Here is a 22,505-nt window from a genome sequence, read left to right on the forward strand (position 1 = left end):
GCTCCGGCTGGATTGCTGGCGCACTTTCAACTCCTCCGCACAGTATCGCAGCTTCTTCTTCACGACCTTGTCGGGCACTTCGGACCTTCGAATGCTGGCTTGCACTCTCCTCTTCGCACTGCCCTTCGACTCCGAGCTTCAGGCCGTTCACAAAATGGCCGCCTCTATTCACCGAATAGGTGACGCCTATGGCTCGCTGTGGCAGACTACGGAGTGGCACCCTTGTCGACTCTAGGCCAACTCCGAACTATGCCGAGGCCACGGTTCACGTTCAGTGATGTTTCGGACGGATCCAATCTCCGGTTCAGGGCCAAACCCAGGAGAAAGCTTAGGGTTTGAACTATGGAGAACTACGGTGAACTACGAGGTCCTGGATTTATATCTTTCCTCACTTGTACCACTTTACACTATCTTTAACAATAGTTTTTTTTTTTAACTTTTGTACTTTAGCATCAACTTATATGCACGTCTTTATCTTGCGATTGCTGCAGACTTAATGATCTTTGCGATGGCGGTTACTTATCGACGATCGCAACCGTTGAAGCATTTTTCCGCCCATCCATATTCGCCCCATCATGGCCCTCTTTACCAAGGTTGGGAAAAATCTTGAAATTCACTCTACAGTAGCCAAGCAAAGCCAATCACAGTCAGCGAAGTCAGTGAAACTCACGCCCATCGCTGCTGTAGGCAAAAGCCTTGAAAATAGCAAAACACCCGTTGCTAAGGGCAACCCAGAATTACTGTACAAAAATGTTCTATTTCCCGCATTTGGAGCCTTCAATGTGGAAGTTGCCCAAGTAACCACAAACATTATAACATTGCACGTATTCTACTGCCATATCAACAACATTGATGTAACATTGCTTTTATTCGACATATTTCAAGAGCTGTCAAGCAATAAGCATTAACTCTACATTACAAATGCATCAATGCACTAATATCACTTTATAAATTGGACAGCTGCACTAATGTTACTCTATGAATTGCTTCATTGCTTTATCGTCGTTTTTGCATTAGTGCAACTGTAAAAGGGCCCTTTTCCACTTTTAAACTACTTTAATGGTAGGCTTACGGCAATGCAGCTGCATTATATATGCAATGATATAATGCTCCATGGTTACTTGGGTGGGAAGTGTCCAGTTTTATATAATTTAATATTTTCTTGGTATTAGATTTTTGACAATAAAACGATACACAAAATCACGGTAGTCTCACAAATCTTGGACACTTCAACACACCACTGGTTACAGGTTGAGAACGCACCGTGTGTAGCATAGGAAGGAGCACACATATTACACTTTTCTCGAAATAGTTATGTTGTAGACGATCAGAGAGCATTGAAAAACATGATAAACTTTTTTTCCTTCCAAAATGTACAGATCCGGTCAGTGTTCATGTACGGATTTGTGGGATTAAAATTGGAAAATTGGTGTTTGGCTACATAGGTTATAAACATTCCGGATTCTTTGTTTGTGGCTAAATTTGTTGTGAAAATCATGCGTATCGCAAGAATAAAGGGTCAAAATGATTATGCCAATGGAAATAGTTTAATAATTAATTGATTATGAGCTGGGTCGAAAAATTGAATTTTGGACGTAAACAAACATTTTCAATGACATTTCTCTCCTTCTAACCTAGCGACTCTATATTGGTGGCGTATTAAATTTGCCTATACGCTTCCAATCGCGAAACGCAACATACTGTTAGCCATCTATACTTAGGTAGCGCAACTTGTCAGATGATGAGAGATTTGATTTTTCACGCATCCATCACATGCCGCTGGGGGAAAATGTTTTATTTTTCTGATATAAAACGGTTAACAGTGAAACAGTTAGGCGGAAAAGGTAGGAATATCCATTCTCTTTGTTCTACATACGTTCGTTTTCTGTATTATTGCACTCCTTTCATAAAAATTGAGATCCGGCTGGTAGGAGCACTGGTTTGAGGTTGGAAAACTAGGATATGTGAGGTTAGTTTCATTGGAACTTTCGCCTGCGCGATTTTTGCGCTTGAATAAAACACGTTTCGGAACATTCTCCGCTGCCTCTAAAAATACCATTGGATAGTGAAATGAGTTTTCTACCATTGGATTTCATTCAATTTCATACATTACTTCACTTAAGCAGTAAAAATAAATGTATTCTTTCGAATGTTTTGAAACCATGAATAAGTTTGACATTGCTCTCGTCAACCATCATCGACGACAGCAGCACACCCCACCGGACAAATTGTCGTCTTGGGAGCGAATAGCCTTTTTCTTTCTTCCGGGCATATTATAATGATTACTTGAATGTCAAACACGCTAGAGCTGCTTATTCAAGTTTGCAATAATTTTCGTTTTAAGCTAAGTATGCTGTTTCCCTCAAGAAAAGTAAAGAAATTCCTTGACTGAGTGGGTCAAGAAATTTCCTACAGAGAGCCCCATTTGAAATGACATTTCTTCTCAACTGTGTACTGCGATCAGAAAAATGTGATTTTCTGGACCATTTCTGGGAAGAAATTTTCCACGCATCGAGATAGGCGATTCCTTTTCTTGTCAGTAGCAAACCAGCCTTTATATTATATTTTCCCTGGACCTTTTATCTACTACAACCACCTCCAACTTAGATCTAATACCCGCCACCATATGAATAATGGAGGCGCGTCGATTGCTTTAAGCGAAGTATGCACTTCAACAGAAAAGTAATCGCCTATCTCGATGCGTGGGAAATTTCTTGCAAGAAATGCTCAAGAAAAGCATTTTCGTTTGATCGCAGTACGCAGTTGAAAAGAAATGTCAATTCAAATGTAGCTCACTGTAGGAAATTTCTTGACCATTTCTTGGCAGAAATTTTTACTTTTCTTGAGCGGAGCAGCATACTTAGCTGAAACGTAATCTGGTAGGCGTAGTTCTACGTCAAAAAAAACGTCTCGCCATAACTTGCCCCTTCAGAAACTCATCGGTGAGCTTGTTTTACTTTTTCGAACATGCTCACGTTTCATGCCTTTTCGAACGTGCGAGAGACGTTCGATTCGAACTGTCAAAGTGTCAGTCAGTCAGTCGTCCCTGTCCAAGCCCAAAAATTTTTTTTTTCTCCTCGTTCTCGCCACCCGATACAAGAGTCAGTGGAAGTGCTGGTGAATGGCAAACGGATAGCAATCCAAATCCAAGGCCAAGTGCGTGACCGGAGAATCATTCTGTCGCGACCGCTTCCGGGGTCGATTCCCATTGTGGACCAGAACAGCGTGACTACCGTGCATCCCGTTACATAACGCTGTGTTCCGACCGATGTTTGTTTTGGGTCGGTAATCTGAGAAAAACCGTATGTGACTTGCAAGTGCAAGCCCAATCACGGATTTGAAAAAAATCAATGTTTTAGAAGAATTTAAGGGGTAAGTATTTTGACAGTAGCGATGAATAAGATTCCTATCAGCCTTGTTTTTTCAACGATGTTTGGTTGAGTAAACTTCATTTTGTGATTAGCCGCAAGATCGGAGAAAACAAGCCGAGAAGACGATCGATCCAAGCAACACATGTTTGAATCTGTCATTCGGTGTCGCTATCAGTCATCCTGTGCTCGGTTTTTCGTTTCGTAATCACTCTTCGTCGATTTGTTTTTATCACTCGTATGTGGCAAATTTTGCGATCTTATGTTAATCTTGGCACTTTTCAGATAAAACAGATAAGCACGAGTGTAGACAGATAATAAACAGGGAGATGGCTAGCACTGGAAGCACGGGATCCACTTTTCCCAAGTGGCAGCTGGCTGTTTTGATTGGTGCCCCGGTGGCATTGGGAATCGGATATCTGTACTGGAAAAAGTCAACCGAAGCGGAAGAAGGATCCGGTGATAAACTGACCAAGAAGAAGCTGGGCGAGATTAAGGATAAAACCATTTCGCTGGACGGAGACGAGCGGTCACGGTCCCTGCAGGATGCCCCGGCCAAGAAGAAGGCTCCCACGCCGTTGGAGGAAGCGCAGAAACATAAGAATGAAGGAAATACGTATTTTAGGTGAGTTGCAGTCTGTTCAATGTTCTCGTTTTAGAATCTTGTTTATTGTACAGTCATACTACAGTTGTGTATCATCTAAGAGATAAGGGAGCGGGCCATTTGACATGATTTAAAGTTATTATAACTAACATGTTACCGTCATGCCAATATATTACAATTACAATTTGGCATAATGGACATGTGGCATATCTCTGGATCTAAACTTCATGTATTAGAGAAAGTTGGTCAGAATTAGCAAAGCTTCGCCGAGAAACCCTGCAAAGTTATATATTTGAACACTATGTGGCAATAGTGTACGTATTTACTTCTGGTATAATGCAAATGACGAATATTTCAGAATCCTAACGAAATAGATTGTTTTTCTCTTCAAGAAATACTCGTTTCCTTGACCTGATATACAGTATGACTAACAGGCTAACGTAATCAATAAAACAATAAATAACAAAATTACAAGAAAGTTGTTTGAAAAAAGAACATTATCATTGAAACCTACATACAGTATTGGACAAAACATTTGCAACTTTTTCGATTTACCATACAAAATGAACAACTTTGTAAGCTAGTCTCAGTTATTTATGTACTGATTCAAATGAAACTTTCACAGAACATCAGATATAACTTGAATTTTAACATATATTTTTGAATAATTTTTCCAATCACGAGTTTATAAGTAATAACAGTTTGAGTAAAGTATAATTTTCGACAAAAAATTCAAAACTTTTTATCTCAAAATCTGATAGCCCTACACAAAAACTATCTTTAGCAAACTTTTTCATCTCGTCAAAATCTACAACTTTGCTGAAGATTTTTTTTTTTTTACTTATTCGTTTATTTGGTAGGCTCATGCGCCGACAGGCATAACGGAGCCGAATTCATTTGATTTGGTTTACAACATCTGTTTGCTTCTTAAACATCTATGTTAGTTTTGGGGAACCGTAAAACTCGCGGTTTGGTCGAGGTTAGGGAATACAATTCAAGCCTAATTTTTCAAATCGGCGTATCTAACACTCGGATGGTTTCGAGAAAAATGCGATGCAACATATTGTAAAGAATTTTAAATCCTGTTTAAAATGTTTTGCATTTTTTCTATTGCTGTGTCTACTAGAAATTGAAAAAAGCACATTGTTTCGAACCACTATTTAACAATTCCGATTTGTTTTGAATTTTATTGAAAAGCTGGTAAAATTATCGAATAAACCCTTTTGCTTTGTGCTGCTCACATACACCATGGATGGTTCGTCGATACCATACCTTGATTGATACATACACCTTGCTTGATGCGTCGATTTGACAGTTCGTTTTTCACTTGCGTCACGTCATATACACCAGTATTGTTTTGAAGTTGCACATACACCGGTTTGGAAATTCCCATGAAACTTAATAAAGTTATCAATTCGTCATTTTCAACTTCAACGACAACGAAATGTTGGTTTCCGAATGCTTCAATTTCAACTAGACCAACTAGAACCGACGAGCCGTGATTAAACAAAGTAGAAGAAGAACAGTTCTTGGAGAAAAATTTGGTGAAAATATCGGCTAAAACCGAATACTGATGCATTTCCACATCAGTTTGCCGATCCGTAAGGCTACTTCAGCTGTGGAAATCCGAATCTCTCGATTTCCACATCGTTTATATCGAACAGTATGAGTATCTTGAAATGTTTTTTTTTAATAATTTTAAGTTTGATTCGCATATAGGGCTTTACATAGCATATGTAGCGGTGTTATGTCTACATGAAAAAATTTTGACAGTTGAAGTCGCTTTGCAAACGAAGGGTGTATGTAGCCAAATAAAAATACTCCAGTAAAAGGCACATAGGGCATTAATTTAAATATTTTAAAAATCAAAAAAAAATGTTGTAGGAAATACTGTTTATAGACTCAGTAACGTAGATTTATCCGTTTGTCAAGCCCAACGCAAAGAAATCTCGATTGTTTATTTTTGCAGATACGTCGGATTGACAGAATTAGCCTTGAATTATCTTTGGGAAAGAATGGGATTAAAGGGTTTGATTGATACAGATAGCACATAATGGCGGTATATTGCTGTTCGCAATCCCTGGCGCGGACGTAAACGACCCTGTAATAAGATAACAACAAATGGTTCAGGGAACGAGGTCGGACTAAGCGGAACGACAGACAGGTAAAATCAAATAAAATACATCGATTTCTTCAAAATTGAAGAGAGGACCATGTAACGAAATCTAACCTACCAACACATCTCTAATGTCTTTCCTTGTCGGTTTCCCTGGTCCCTGAGGATGCACATAAATTTGTTCTTGGCAATTTCGTATTCGGGACAGTACCAGAACAAATGATTGATGTCTTGGACCTGCGCCGCTAACTACAACGATTGCTGTCCTGCCGAGCCCGATATTCGCATAAAAGTGTAGCCCAGTGGAGTAGTGATGGACATCAAGACACACATTACCTGATAAATATCTGACTCAATTCCAACCCTTAATCCACGGTCTATTCGATACCTTGGGAGAATAGAATTAACCACCTGCCATATCCCTCATTCATTTTTGTGCCAACGTGACATGGCTTGCTTGCGACAATTGTGAAAATTCATTGAAAGTAAACGCCGTTCGTAAATATCACCTTCCATAGCGCCCACCTTGGATGAGTCCGCTTGTCTCATTGCCCGGAATGAAGCAATGAAAAGGGACCCAAACCAAGGTGATTTTGGAGTCGATTAGCACTCCAAATGATTCCGTATCCCAAGAAATACACCGAGTTGCTTTACTCGGCTCATTTGACGAATAGCCTCGAGGCTAAACATCCGTGAAATGAAGTATTGAATTGCCAGGTAGACGAAAAGAGGCAGATTTTCGAATTCTGAATGCCGTATTTGAATACTGCCCAGACTAACAAATCCAAACCAACATAGATACGGAACAAGGATCTGAGTTTTAGGGCGGCGCATGAAATTCATTAAATAACAATTCCAAAACCAGTGAGAATAACATTATTTTTTTTACCTCCGGCTTTACTCGGTGTAAAATACGTTCTTGTCGCATGCTAGCACTGGCCAACATTTGTCTGTTTGAGAACAGATTAATGGATATACTTCCGAGCGAGTGATCTGGAATTCCATGGATTTCCTCGCTTTCATGCAGATCAAAAGCTACAGTTAACTGGAGAATCACGGGGCAAAATCTCAACAACCGTGTGTAGAGCGAGTCGAGAATGGATTATACTCCGATCAGTCAGTGTACTCTGGTATTCAACAAGAGTGTATGGAGGTTTTGTTGAGGATTGCGTCTGCGATTAAGTTTATTACAAAGATTACAATTACCATCTGGGTTTAACATATCAACATCGGATGAGGAACAGAGGAGCGACACATCATTCCCTGCGTAAACGATCTAGAGTAATATGCGTGTAGTAAACTCCTGCTAATACTTCTAAACTCATTGTATGCCACACAGTAATGCAATTTGAACCTGATACGCGAGCCAAAAGTGAACGGAGCCCGAGCACATATATTTTCGTCACAAACGCGAGATAGTCAAATTAAACTTTGCCGAGCATACGAACCTTGACGTAAACACAAGAACGCCCGTTCAGTTTGTCAATTCCTATATGATCGAGAGAGACTTCTCGTCGGAAATTATAATACGACTGAAAAATATTCGCTCTCCGTACAAAGTCTCACAGTAAGAGCGCAAAAAATATCATATACAGCTTTAATGGGATAAAATTATTGCAATAATCAAAAAATCATAAGCTTTGTGCAAAGATTTGTCATGTACACTTTATTCAGCTCAACAATGTATTGGGGTTCAGCTTTTGCGAGCTCGAACTGGGTTCGATACTCTTTTAACAGAACAAGTCGAGAGAGAAATATCTGCAATCGCAGGGCGTTCAAAAAAATGAACTGAAAGAGCCGCCATTCTGAACGCGTTCATGTGCATCACTGGATGATAATGAGTGAAGTTCATACATTCCTATAAGCGCGCATTCCCGAGAGATAGCAAGCGATAACGAACCGATTACACGCTCTTGCATCGGCCTTCAAGAATGCATTATTTCTGGAGACGGCGCGGAATTGTGTAATACCAAAAGCTACCTGGTATTCGAGGACCCTGAGAGGATTTGATGTATATCGAATAGAGGTGCTCTATCATATCTTTCCGGAGAGTCCTCCACGCATGTTCCTGTATAGTAATCTCGCAAGTGAAATTAACAGATGCGCTCAGCTGGCACTTCGTCGTAATGCAGTATACTTTGATGTCTTCCTCACGAGGGTGAATATTGGATGTTCGAACCGAGAACCTAGATATCATGTGCAAAAGGCCTTGAGTTGACTTACCCTATTGACATCTTGAGAGCATTGATGCAACTTACATATGTAGTCAGCGACTGATCTAGAAAAAGATCAACCTAACTTCAGTCATCATCAGTCCGAGAGAATTGATGATCCTCTCGCACGCAGCTTTTACAGACCCAATAGAATTCAATATCTGCTAAAGTATCTTGCAGTGGTCTTGCAAGATCATCCGAGCTGCCACTGGTCCTTCGTTTACGCCGAGAGAGACACATCACGTGGCATCATTTTTGCAAGCTGTCTAACAGACACAATTCCACGAGACATCGAGTACGTATGTTTCTGACATTATGTTATTCAAGTGAAAACGATAGGATGGGGTCTTTAGGCATGCAGAACGCGGGGAGAACCCATGGTGAACACTAATTTCGTTCCGAAGTCTGTGTTTGATGTTTCCGATGATAAAAAGCTCATACGTTCCAGAACAACACTTATTACGCAAAGTATTATTAGAGAGTTGGAAAGATTACCCCTACACTCGTGAATTATTTCATGAAGGAAACGTCTAAAATTAACTTGACATCCAAAGAGCCCACTTATATGTCTCAAAGAATTACTGAATCCATTTTGGTTTCCTTTGAGGCATAGGCCCAGATAGGAGGTATTCTGTAGCAACACTTAACGCACTAGAAGCATTCGACAAATCGTATTCTCTACCACTCTGCGGAAACCAAATTGCGTAATCTGATAGAAGGTCCATTCTCGCATTTCGAGCTCAAAGACAACCTAATTATTTGTCCATGTCAAAACCCGTACAGATGATATCATTTTCTCCTACTAATAGCTTACGTAACTGCTAAATGATAAACATTCGCGAATAGGTCGATACGATTGTATAATCCGACGCGGTGTTACCTGGGAGGCAGGTTTGATGCCTACTTACTTTCACTTGGTCTCCAGTCACTAATTATTCCGGAACAATGTGCCAAGGATTAGCCTCACGGCAGTAGAGAATTCGTTAACTTAGGAGAAAAGATTCCACTGCATGCGCCGTCTCCAGTTAGAGAGCAGTCTGGGAGTTATTAATTAATGATGCAACGCTGTAATTTAATTCATTCAATAGCACCTGTGAAAGGCAAGGAGCTTGTATAAGCATTAGAGAGGTAGTAGACAATTGTGAAGAATTCAACACATTCATCGTTTAAAAATGTTTCGCGAGCATTGTGTACACCATTCCTCGCCTTTTCTGTTGGTTTGGTTCCGAGCTGAATATGATTCTGATTGGTTGTGAAGAAGAATTCCTCTGTGTGGCATTAGCGAGTTGAGAGAGCAGATAGATTACGAGATACCGACACGTATGGCAAAGCATTTCGTTCGTATCTTCCATTTTTAACCTTTGTAAGTCGTAGCCGTCTATTTTTATGTCCCCGACGGTCCAAAGTGTCATTTCATTGACGTTAGCGCATATGCCGTCCGTTATGTTGTTACAAAATACAACCAATAATCCGCGTTTTTCATCTTCGTGTCTACAAAGGCTTTAAATTTTCGCTCGAGCTTGTAAACCGTCCGTACACATTGCTGTTTCTACCGTTTGTACCTTTCCCCGCGTTTGCGAAACTCTTGCAACGCGGCGGCGGATATTATCAGTGTATATGATCCTGTTTTTAGTTTAGAGAATTTCAGATTCCGTCACCACCACGAGTGGGCGTGCCGGCTTCGTCACGCTTGCGAGATACTGGAAAAAAGAGCGATACGTCTGATTGTAGAGATTACACTACCTCAAATCAAATATTAGATCTTCCCCGGAGAGAAATTGACATTCTTCCATCGTAGGGAGGACAACCACGTACACTGATTCGCCATCGGAGACCACCTCGATCGGCGTTATTTTTTTAATCCCACTCCAATCTGTGCTTGGAGAATACATGACAGGGTCAGGAGTTTAATTCTGAATCGAAATTGGGATTTCGAAATTATTGGTAACTGAAATTCTGATAGGCAAGCTGTGTATCACTCGCCAATACTGGGATAATTGAGATTAAACACATTGTAAACCGCGATAATTATTGGCAAATCCTAAATGATAGTGAACATGCGAAGCGTCAAATTAGAGTCAACAGCTGGGGAGCTGGAGGTTTAATCGAGTATTTGTGCTTCCTCGAGTTCTAAATCTACAGTGAAGTAGTCACAAAGGGTCACATGATAACGAACGAAGGCGCGGTTGTCCGTCCTCTTCGTGACGCCCAACTGACTGGGACCTGAAAATTCGAAAATCCCCTAGGATCAACCATGGGTGCAGCATATATGCGCGGCATATCTTGGCCGCTATCAGATCTCTAAGAACTTCTGACATTAGTGGTATGTACACCGCTGCTATGCTGTCATACTTTTACCTCTATAGTAACAGACAAGCAACTACTTCAGTGCCTATCATCGGGAAACAATTCTATAAAAAGGAGTGGAGTTTATTGATCCCTAAAGGCCTCCTCCTACCATCCCTCGATCTAGACGAATAATATTAAAGATCGGGAAAGGGACATTTTAATCGGAAGTTAGCCATGTTTCACAAAGGGCAAATACGTCACAGCGCGTACTGTGAATTAATTTGAACTCGTCTATATTTTTAAATGCTTTCTACAATTCCCACGTAGCACTTCGCGTAGATCAATAACTCGGACCCGATTTACGAGTATATGGTATTAAATAGACTTTAGCCAATTTCGTAAATAGCGATATTGAACGAGTCAAGATATTGGCCATTTGAGAGACCCACACTTGATTTCAGTAAGATGCTTCTATCGCAGAGAGAAAGAAATCCATATTGAAAAAATTATCTCCGATCCCCTATTGCGGGGCGCAGAGACTCGAGATAGTCGGCAGACATTTGAGATAGGACGACATCTCTACTATCTTGTCAGTCCAGAAAGGAGTCATTTTTTCCGAAAAGCGACGTACCTGTTCTTGTCGCACTCTGTGCTGTGACAACCTATTTGATAGTATTTCGTGAAAAAGTCAAAAGAAATGCGACTGGCACCACGGGGTATGTTGCTAATTCTGGAATGATCACTGGAAGTCCATCAACTGGATAAATATTTTATGAGGATATTAGAAACAAATCCGAAGTGCGTTATCTTTTGGTTAAAATATATTACTTTTTGGGTATTAACCATATGAGTATTTCTAGTTTCCCTTCTGGTGGAGTTTTACCGGGTAGAGGAGGTGTTATGGAAGTAACCTGTGATAACAAAACACGTTTGAAGGATCATGCTGCTCCTTTGTTTGAGGCCGGCTACTGGAAGCTATATGGGCTTCGCTTCCTCTGGCGGGTGTCCTGTGTAGATGAGGCATGATGGGTGCGTTAGTGAATAATATCTGTGTACGCTATGCTCATATCATCACTCAAAATATAGCGCATAGAGCCAGTGCGAATCTTTCATAAGGTCGTACGAGGGATTAGTGAGAGCAGTTTATATTAGCTGGCGAAGATGAGATATTCAGTCTTCTAGATGTCCAAAACTGCGAATTTTATGGGGCATAAGGTGAGGGTGAGGTAAATTTAGCATATAGGTGTCTATCGGAGCTGAGGGGGTTTTTTACACAGAAACCTTCATGTCGATAGGGATCGTCTTTTCGATCGTGTTGTTGCACTTAAGTGATTAACGTGATTCAGTTTTAGATTCTGGACTAGGTTATTCTATTCACGTAATCACCGCGTACCTGGCTCATTATGACGATATTTAAAACGGATTTCGAGAAGTCATTTCACTAGTTTCATTCAGAATCCTTCGGATGGGAAGCTTGGTTCCCTCACATATCAATACATATATCTATAGGGGAATTGTGTCCTCTAAGCATGTACAGTTTGTTTCGCTGACAAGGCCCGTCCACATGCTGGGTTCTTCCGAACTTGCTTGTCAAAATAGGCGTGGTTTTCGGCATTACAGAGAGTGTGCAAAGATAGTACCGCTGCGGTGCCCTAATTTGTTGGCATTTTTTCCTCGGCATGGAAGTGAATCCGGGTTGTCCGCGTTTGATAGAGACGGACAGGATACGAAGAAGGGAACCTCAATGCGACGAGGACGTCCGCCGAGGGCTGACGGCTCCATCCTGACAAAATCACTCGAGGAACGAGAATTGAAGGGTTTTCGTTTGGGGTTGCCCACAACAGATGAAAACATCAATACCAATCATTTTTCAGTGGAATTCATCAGGACTATCTACAACTTCGACGGAATACTTCAAGAATTTTCACCTGGGCAGTCGTCAAAATTTCTCTTTGTTTTGAGCCAATCAATTTTATCTGTTTACTGGAAACGGCAGAAATATAATAGATCTAAAGAACGATTGTTTTAAATACCCTCCACAGTATCCAAGATTGATGTCTCTGTACAATCGCTACTTACGATATGCAAAACTTTACTCACGGCATTCTGGGTAACTACTAGATCCTTTGTCCACATAATCCTTTAAGGGTGATCCCCTTAGTATTTTCTCGACCACTCGTACTCTTTCTCGCATTGAAAGGGCACTGTCAGTGTCTGGGGTCTCAATACACTCCATTGGTACAAAAATTCCTTCCGGGGATGTCATCAGACATTAATTCTACGAACATCCCCTCAGAAAAAGCTCGTTAGCCAGTCATTTATATTTTCAGACATGGCTTTTGTTTCGAAGGGCGGTCACGGGACAGAAGTTTGCACTCACGCAATTTTTACTCACGGTTGGCCGAAGAACCCAAATTTCCTCCAGTAATAAATCTACTTGATTGCTTTCTGATGCAAAAAAATTCTGTCCTTCATCGTCGATAGCGAACGTACCCAATTGCCAGGAGTCATCTTATGTTTTCCACTGAATTTGGAAGGCTTGGTTTGACGAGAAATTTAGCGTGTTTAGGTGCTTGTAGGGTTCCGCCGAGAAAAGAAGACGCAGGAAGTGGCTCCTTTAGACCGCCGCCGGATAAGCTTTAAGGCGGGGAGGTCGCAGGTGGAAGAAAGCGCTAGAAGACCCTTATGATTAGCTCCGTGGGATAAAAAGCGGAGGAAGTGACATATTCAGATCTAGCTCTTTCAGCAAGACTCAAGTGGCTAGAAGCAGAGGATATGCATTTTACGTACCATCAGTGGGTTGTCGAATGCTTCATCCCGGTCGAGGATCTTTTCGGGTTCTGCCGAAACTTAGTTTGCCTGGAGGGGAAGTCGAATTCCCAGGGCATAGGTCAGCACGGCAGTTACCTGCCATTAACCACCCTTTTTGAGGACCGCGGGACAAAATCGAGCAGATACATTATGGTTTTTCCGTGCGGGCCATGATGCGCAATGTTCATGACATGCAATCTGAAAAAATATGGAACAGCAATAAAGCAATAGGGTCCTCTTTCTGTAGAAGGAAAAATGCTGGCTCGAAAGCATGGACGCTCAGTGACACTGGAATCTAGTGTTAGTTCGAAAGCAAATTCCACTTTTAAAATCATACGAAGTCTTAAAACATATCCATTGACTGCTTTAACTAGATACTCCGTTCTGAATGACCTCCATAGTAAAGTTTTTATTAGATCTGGTGAGAAATATATAGGTCATTCCCAACATATGAAAAAAAACCAAAAAAAAGGGAGAAAATTTCCAAAGCTCATGTTTATTTTTTCAATAGATAAGACACGAATCGACAAATAGTGTGACAAATTTATCTGATAAAAACAGTTTTATTTAGCGAAAACCATTCCAAATTGGCAAAAGAAATGGGGTGGAAATTATCAACATTCTTCTCCAGGAGATACTATCAAGATTGCGTTTCGTCGCAGCTTTTTAGTTTTATTTTTCTTCTTTTTATTGGTTTTTTTATTGTTGATATTATGTTTTTTGTTGTTAGTCGTATTTTCACCTCCGGAGTTGGGGAGAGAGGCCAGCCCCGGCCCCATCGCCCATACTCAAGTAATACCCGCACCCCCCGGATCTCGCTGAGACCCACCCGGTCATCAGGTGAAGGTGTTTGTGTTTACGTCCATGAGATGGCTAGCGCAACACCCCAGTGTGGAGTAAAACCGAAACCAAAAACAATAGTAACATAAACAACAACAACTAATAAATGATCAACACAAACACAAAAAAACAAAAGAAGAAGGATAACTATAGTAATATAATGAATATTACTGAGTGAATCTCAATCCAAATATTAATGATATAATAAAAAAAAAAAAACTTTTTAAACTTAACTAACCGTGGGCTGTGGCCGTAAGTTGGCAGACGCATGATATTAACCCGAAAACAACTATCACGTGAGACGGTGGGAACGAAGATGGGAAAATAAAGAGCGAAGAAGCAATAAGAGAGAAAACTATCTTATCTATCAGTGTCGGATGGTGTAGGTATTTTTTTGTTGCTGCGCGCAAAATTTCCAATACAGGGAGGCAGTGGCGGGAGAACTCACGTACCTCGTTAGTCGCCTGTCGGTGTTGTGTTTATTGGGAACCAGCAAATGACGATGATAGGACTTCGTACGTCTTGTGGTAAAGGATGAACGAGCAGCAAGGCATCGCCAGAATCCACTACGCTTTTTCCGCTCGTCGGCAGGAATCACTTGCGATATGCAACGAACAGATGCGGATAAAATAAAACCCCTCAGCGTGAGGAAAACAAAAAAAAACCCCACTTTGTGGAAAGATAAATGCGCGAATGGATAACGAACAAAAAATGCTTCTGACTCGCCGAAAGCCGACAGGAATGATTGCTGAAAGCAATAACTCGATGAAGCTAATAGTTTTCTTAAATATGTTTAATTTTATGCATTTTATATAAAAATCGTGTCAAAAATTTCAGATTAATCAAACACGTTACTGGTGTGCATTTTTTTCAAATGACGTTTGTGTGAAATGAAATCTGTTATCTCCAATTAATTATTTAGTTTGTAAAAATCAACGTTATGATTTGATAGGCTCTGTGGAAAAGATTTTATTACGTCAATGGATAATTCGGTCCAGTAGAGCTATAGGACTGAAGGAATAGTAGTCTGATCGAAGTTGAGCCGTTGTTTTATACGAGGGGGGTTTCGTACACGGGGTTAATTGTGAAGTTTGTTTCATATATTGGTGTTTTGGGACGGTTTTCGGGGTCTGTTGGTCCATTTTTGGCCGAATAGTTGTTTAGATTTGTGCGTAGGGAAAGATCATTTGCTAGTTAGGCCCGCGTCAGATGATTTTAGTTACGATTAAGATGAGGATAGCCTTGAATGGGTAAGCGCCAAGCTCCGTTTCCCTAATGAATTGTTTCAATAACCTAAGATAAGGGAGAATCAGGCCATTTCACAATCACCTGGCACAACCCAAATAAATACAACCGTAAATTTTCTACCAAACGCTTATGGTGCAAACAAATCTAAGTATGACTATTGTTCTTGCCGCCGTCCGCGAGCGCTCGCGGACCGGCATATATTGCGAAAAGATTACGCAAAGAAGCGGAAGTTTGCAAACATTCATGAAGAACGCTTCAAAGCCAACCTGGGGGAATTTGGTGCGAAGAGCTCAACCTATTGAAGGGAACAGTTTGCCGAATACGGAAAGGCTGCTGAACAATAAATTCACACGTCAATAAGATGATTCGCAAGCTCGCAATTTCAAACAATTCCCAAGCATTTGACATTTGTCTTGGTGGAATCGATAGAGTATTTGAGCATAATCACGCAAATATGTATAAAAAATACGGAATTTACTGCTGAGTTCCGAGAAAATTATAAAAAGAAAACGGCAATGGCTAGCTGCCGAAATACGTTAAAAGTTCCTATTATGGCCAAACGGAATGTAATCGATAATTAATTTATGTTAAGGAACTATCCGTGCGTAACAAGTCAGTTTCAACAGTAAGGGCATGGTGAATCCACGTAAGATTTTTTTGAAGAAAATACAGCGCGGGCTGTATTGCCGCATAAACATTCAACGAGGCGAGAACAGATAGGATAACAACAACCAGCCCTATTCGGCCTGAAGACGCTTGAATTGCTAAAATACTGAATGTACAACAACTGAGGAGACCGAGCTTCCTCAAACAGCACTGCCATCCTGCAATCATGGGGAATAGTACTCGTACTCGTGTTATTCAAAAACAATGGGATCTCGCTCTAGCCTATATTCGAGAGAGAGAGACAGAAAGACTGTTAGATATAAAGTTCACATTCAAATTAACAGTACCGAATTGCAAATGAAGGTACAAGTACTAAGTAAATCTCAGATTGTTCACTACAGAAAACTCTTGTGCAGCTTATGAGTCGCAGAGATATTTTAGGATTTTTCCATAACTTTAGGCTATGAATGAAACGCTTCTTATAGATAATAGAACATCCAATTATTAACGATATTAACATTGTCTTACACAGTTATTTAGCAAAATAAACTACTGGAACGAAATGTGACTAGTGGAAGAAGTTTTTGAGAAAAGTATCAAAATTAGATGTTTTAGTGAAATGCAAGTGAGTCCCAATCTTAAAATCATGACTGGACAGTGCGCCTATGCTTTCTTAGCAGGATTGTAAGTGAGCATCAACATGAATTCAATCTTGTAATAGGAAAATCGAGGCCTGGAAGGTGAATGAATAAGCTAATCTGACTGCGAAACTTGGGAATCCGCCCAATAATGAATTTTCCTTGAAAAAAAAAAAAATAGGAGAAGAGCAAAAAAGGCTCAACGAACAGGACACCGCTTTTGCACCAGGGACCTCAAGACAATGTCCTTTAGTACATGGCCTATGAGACCCAGATATTATATACTTTAATTCATTGCTTGAGAACCTACCTATAGAGAAAAAATTCCTTTTGCCTAAGAAGCAACAGCATTACAATGGTATAACTTTGTGGATCTATATGGAAACACACACAATCCTCCTAACTATCTCTCTACTGAACCCATAAACGTCTATTCCACAACACATCTTATCCAAACAGCACACCCTATACTACCTACCCTTCCCCCATGCGGCCGTTGGCAAACTACACACTATTGGTTGCCACACTAAATTTTCAGAATCCATAACTTACATTGATAACATTGATTTCTTTTCCTCCACACACAGGTTCAATAACCGTTCTGTTTTGGCCATCCAACCCTGGGAAATCCAAAGAAAAAACCCAAAGGGGAAGTTTGAAGGGAATGATTTATAGAGCATTGTTAAACTCGTTATCACTTTCGTTAATTCCTAGCAGAGTGGATTCCCTAGATCAATTTACTACACTGCATTTCTTAAATATAAGACCCATACCGCACTCACCTAAAATATTGAATAAATGTATCTATTTGAACCCAAGAGAATGGATTCAACACACTGGTTGTATTAAACTTCATTTCCTTCCTTCTTCTCAACAGAGACAAGAGGAACGTTTCGAGATTTGCACACATAATACACGCAGGTCATACCTCGTGACTCTCCACCCACATTGCCTGATTCAAGTTGTGTTGCGGCCGTCGCTTCTCATCCCTTGTTTTTGGTCATTTTAGCACTCCCCATCTTGGAAGAATAACTCAGAGCGAGAACATGGAACAAATAAGAAAAGAGTTCTTCTGCATTAAACAATAATGAATCCGTGGGTATGTACAAACGGCTGAGTCGGACTCGATAATGATCCCGGGATCGATTTTTCTTTTCACTCCGAAACGTAATCACTGAGATATATAATTGAAAATATGGTTGTTCCGGTCTTTCCGTCGCGTTCCTTCATCTGATAAAAAAAAAGACAAAAACCGTATTAATAATATTTAATGCAGCATAGGGCCGCTGTTTCGTCCCAACCCTTCTTGTACTGGTTTTTTTCCCCGTCTGCTATTTAAGTTTGAAACAACTGCACTGGGGTTGTTATGACTCACGCAAGGTCACTCTGAGGATACCACTGATGAAGTTAATCTTTATTATGGTATATGCGTGCGGGGGGTGTCGTAGGCCAGAATAATACAACTATTTATCTCTAGGAAGTCTTCTGTCGTCCCTCAATGAAAGCAGGCTATTTTTTTTTTTTTTTTTTTTTTTAATTGGGCAAAAAGCGCGGACACTTAATGCCATATTCTGGCTTCCGCTCGATGGCCGTGTCTCATCTAATATCACATTTGTCCTTTCTCTCACCACGCATCTTCCCGTGTTTGACTTTTTTAAAAAAAATAACACTTCATTTCACTATCCACCAAGAATACTTCACAATTGCGCTGCTCACTAACTCTTTCACGAACACACCACAACAACTCTCGCAAAAACTGCCCACACCATGCCACTTTTGGCCCGCCTTTGAAACCGCTGCGACAACATCCTTGACTCGTGACCTGTGTCGGCCAAGCCTTCATATTCTCTCTCGGGTATTGTATCACACTTTCCTAAGCCTGTAGACTTGGCGCTCCCTCACTCCACCACCATAACACGTCCGCCTTTTTGTGTCTCCGATTGCTAACGAAATTGAATATAAATCCTCCAATTATGCATAAAAAATGTAAAAACAAGAACATCAACAAAACAAATTCAAGATAATCGAGTCGATCGGATAACAACCCTGGCATAATCGAGTACCGATATCTAGTCGTCCTGTATTCCAAAGATTTTTTTAAAAAATTTTCTTTGGATAGCGTCCTAGTGAATCCGAACTAATCTTTAAAGATTTCCGAACAATCCTTAGACGAATTTCTTATCGTATTCTAAGCATTTTTTTTCTATCTTATTAAGGAGCCGTCCCCAAATACGTAGAATTTTTTTCATGTTTTTATTACACCAGCTCCCCCCTCGTAGCATTCATCACAAATCCTGATACCTCCCTTGGAATAGTACGTAGCATCATCAAAGCAGGCCGCCCCCCACCCCTCCAATTTTTTAATTTGTTTCCTCAGAGTAAAACGAAACATTAAAATCCAGAAAATTCAAGTTTGATATTAAAAACTGACTGAAACGTAAAAACGCACAAGAATAATTGAAAAACAGTTCAAACAACTTTTTCCTGTTAAGTTACATAATTTGGTTCGCATTTAATTTAAAATGGTAAAATGTAGGTTGAATTTGATTGTATATTTTTGCTATTCGTAATACCTAAACAAGTTTGGATTGATATAATCTACACAGAATGGTAACGTTCAAAGTATTTTAAAAATATATTAAAAGAGAACTTTGTTATAATTAGAGGATTTTTTTTAACTTTCGTGATTAAGAAACAGATTCAGTGAATAACTGATCCGAACAAAATACCTTAATTTGTTCAGGATCTCCGTAAATCCCAAATCCATCTCAGCAAACAGTGGCTAGATAGTGTAAAAATAACAATAGTAATATTTGAAATTAGCGGATTCTTTATACAAATCATCTTTAATAGTAAGGTAAGTGGGGGAATGGGGGATAAGTGGATCCATCCGTTCAATATTGAGCAAAATTGCTTGTAATATGTTCGAATGTTGTCGCACCATGCTAACGTTTTACGGTTATATTCTTACGTCCACCTGATCACTATGCAAACATGGTCCTAGCACGTACACTAACACAAGCAAACTTGTTAGCTGCAAATTATTAATTCAAAATTGTTTTCCATCAATCAAATTCTTTGTATTCTATCTAACACATTAATTCCATTAGTTTTTTCGAACACACACGTGCGTGGGAGCATTTTCAGTTCTAATTGAGATGATCACAATGAAAATATGTGATTTTTATAGAATAAATACAGAATATGTAATGACACTTTACCCTCTACTTGTTAATAGGTGGGGTAAGGTGATCAAGTATATTATCATTCAGTTGACAGAAGACTGCTGTACGAAATTTCAATAGTTCTATATTCGCAAATGTGTTTTTCCCCGTTATTTTTTCTAACCTTCTGATAATATAAAAAATATAATAAAATTTCAAAACTCACTGCGAAACGCTTTGTTCTCGTTTAATCTAGCTGAGTGTAGCAAAAGAGCAAAATAAGCTATTCATTCCTCCCTTTTTTGGGGACGTCAATTGAAATTAAGTCAATATTACTGTATCACCCCATTTATATCCTAAATTGACCTTTATAAATTATTGACGTATGACAAATGATTATAGCAGTAAACATACTATGGAAATTAATATACGCATATCAAAGAATTTCAGTTTGTTATTTTTCAAACAAAATTCAAATGTAACAATATTGTGTTTTTTTTCGAAGAGCAAATCGTGTTTTTCGAAAAACTACCCTGAGTGTAGAATAATGCCCTACATAAGATCATGTTTGCCTTTATAACTTAGGTATATCATTGTATTGATGTTTCACTTACAAAAAAATTCTTATGGTACATCATTGTTTTGTGTACATGTTAACAATAAACACTGCTCCGAGTCCTGTATCTACTTACCGTATATCTATCAACTTTCTTTTTTAAATATTTTTTCGATTTATAAATAGCAAGTAGATACTTTTCTCTATTTCTAAGAGTTACTTTAAACATTATATTCCCAATACTACGGAGTCACCTCAAATAGATAAGAACGAGAGTGATAAACCCATCGTCATTCTTACTATATCTGATCCTTTTCACACACACTTGGAGACATCTCCCTAATTTGTCTTATCTTGAAAACATTGGAGTCTTCTTTTTTTCTATTGGTATCCCAACCTTCCACCCACTATCGTAGGCGCGTGATAAGTAATATGACGAACGAAAATAAGTTGCGTCAAATTTTTTAGGCGTCTCTCATACTCAAGTACATAACCATCAGTGAAAAATCGGAAAGTTCTATTCGATTGCCATTAGAAGTTAATTATAGGTCCCTCATTTGTTTTCCAAGAAAGAAAGTTTGAATACATTATTTCCACCGTTAGCTGTACATAAACAATGAAGTTACTCTCTTATTTTCCTGTATCCACTTACCCCACGGTACCTATTCAATCTATACTTCATCACGTCTTCTACACTGCAAATATTGAAGACAAATATATTTGATAGGACAACTAATACCTACTTATTGTGGAAGCACTTTTGTATTAAGAATACTCAAGGCAGATAACGAGATTATGGAATCAATCAAAACCATGAAGACGAAAAAATAAATAAATGCACGAAAATGGCTGCAAAAAATATTGTGTAAAGTAAGGATTGGCGTGTAAGATCTCACTGGAAAGAAAATTAATCACAGATTCCATATTATTATTGAAAGGATCGCGGTTTCGCCATTCAAGAATCATTGATGCATAGTCTGCTGAAACACAATAATGAGGAGTGACTGAGTTAGATGATAAATAGAATTCCTGTTATACATTGAATCGCAATCTTAAATGTCCCATTGCTTTTTACCCACCTAAATAATACTCCGATCTACATATCCTTACATCTTAAAACAATAGCATAAATATTACTAAGATAAAGTTTGCCTTTGAAGAGGAATATGAAAGGCCTCACCAATCAAAAACATGTGAATTAAAATGTAAAACAGTTTAATTAAATATGTCTATGATTAAAATAAACGGAGAAAATAAACAATATATCTTTTCACAAGTCTAAAAATATAATGATTGGGCATTTTTATTCTTACTCAATACTTCTATTTTGTTAATTCCAGAAATTATAACATAAACTTTTGAGGGAACACATCATACAAGTAATAAATTCATCAACTATAACCTATTTAAAGCTCTATAGTAAAATCTGTTCAATTGTCAAGACAAATTACAAAAACCTCATTCTTAGATTTCTCTTAGAATTTTTCGATAAATATATCAGATATATATCTTGTAAGCTGAAGTCGAATCATTTTAAGTTAATTTAAAAAGATTCTAGAACACTTATAATGAAGTATATATAAAGAACTGGATTGACCTCAGGTCAATTCTTTTATGTCTATTGTAGGAAGCGTGGAAAAGAAGAAAAGATTTCAAAATGTTGATATACATCTACTAAGAATTGGGACCTTTTTGCACTAACAAGTCCCCCTGCCCTCTTGCGTCTACAGTCATTTACGTCACACTAAAGTCGAGAAGCCCCCTCACCCCGCCTAAAATGCTCTAGCGTCAAATTTAGTGGAATGCTCCTAAGCCGAGCTTTTAATGCTCCTGCTCTTAGTGTTATAAATGGTCTCGAGGGTACCAAAGTAGCGTGGCTGTCTACTTCTCTTGCCGACAGGAGAAAAAGTGCAATCACGAAAATTTTATAGTGACTAATCCCTCGGAATGAGTCCCATTGGCGGGTGCAAGGGCGAGCAATGCGCTGAAAGCACTGGGCGGCCTGCCCAGATCATGAGAGGAAACCCCATGTCCCCACAAGACACCAAACCT

At 39.3% G+C, this 22,505-nt stretch overlaps 1 protein-coding gene across 1 annotated transcript; it reads left to right on the top strand.

Moving 5' to 3' along the window:
- Nucleotides 1-3,040: 3,040 nt before the first annotated feature.
- On the top strand, nt 3,041-4,367 carry LOC110680527 (mitochondrial import receptor subunit TOM70-like). The gene is made up of 2 exons (XM_021856324.1): nt 3,041-3,372; nt 3,654-4,367. Exon 2 carries the CDS (start codon nt 3,698-3,700, stop codon nt 3,995-3,997), a length of 300 nt encoding a protein of 99 aa, XP_021712016.1. The 5' UTR covers nt 3,041-3,372; nt 3,654-3,697; the 3' UTR covers nt 3,998-4,367.
- The last annotated feature ends 18,138 nt before the right edge of the window (nt 4,368-22,505 follow it).

Source organism: Aedes aegypti, unplaced genomic scaffold, assembly GCF_002204515.2.
Source record: "Aedes aegypti strain LVP_AGWG unplaced genomic scaffold, AaegL5.0 Primary Assembly AGWG_AaegL5_hic_scaff_1553_PBJ_arrow, whole genome shotgun sequence".
Lineage (NCBI taxonomy): Eukaryota > Metazoa > Arthropoda > Insecta > Diptera > Culicidae > Aedes > Aedes aegypti.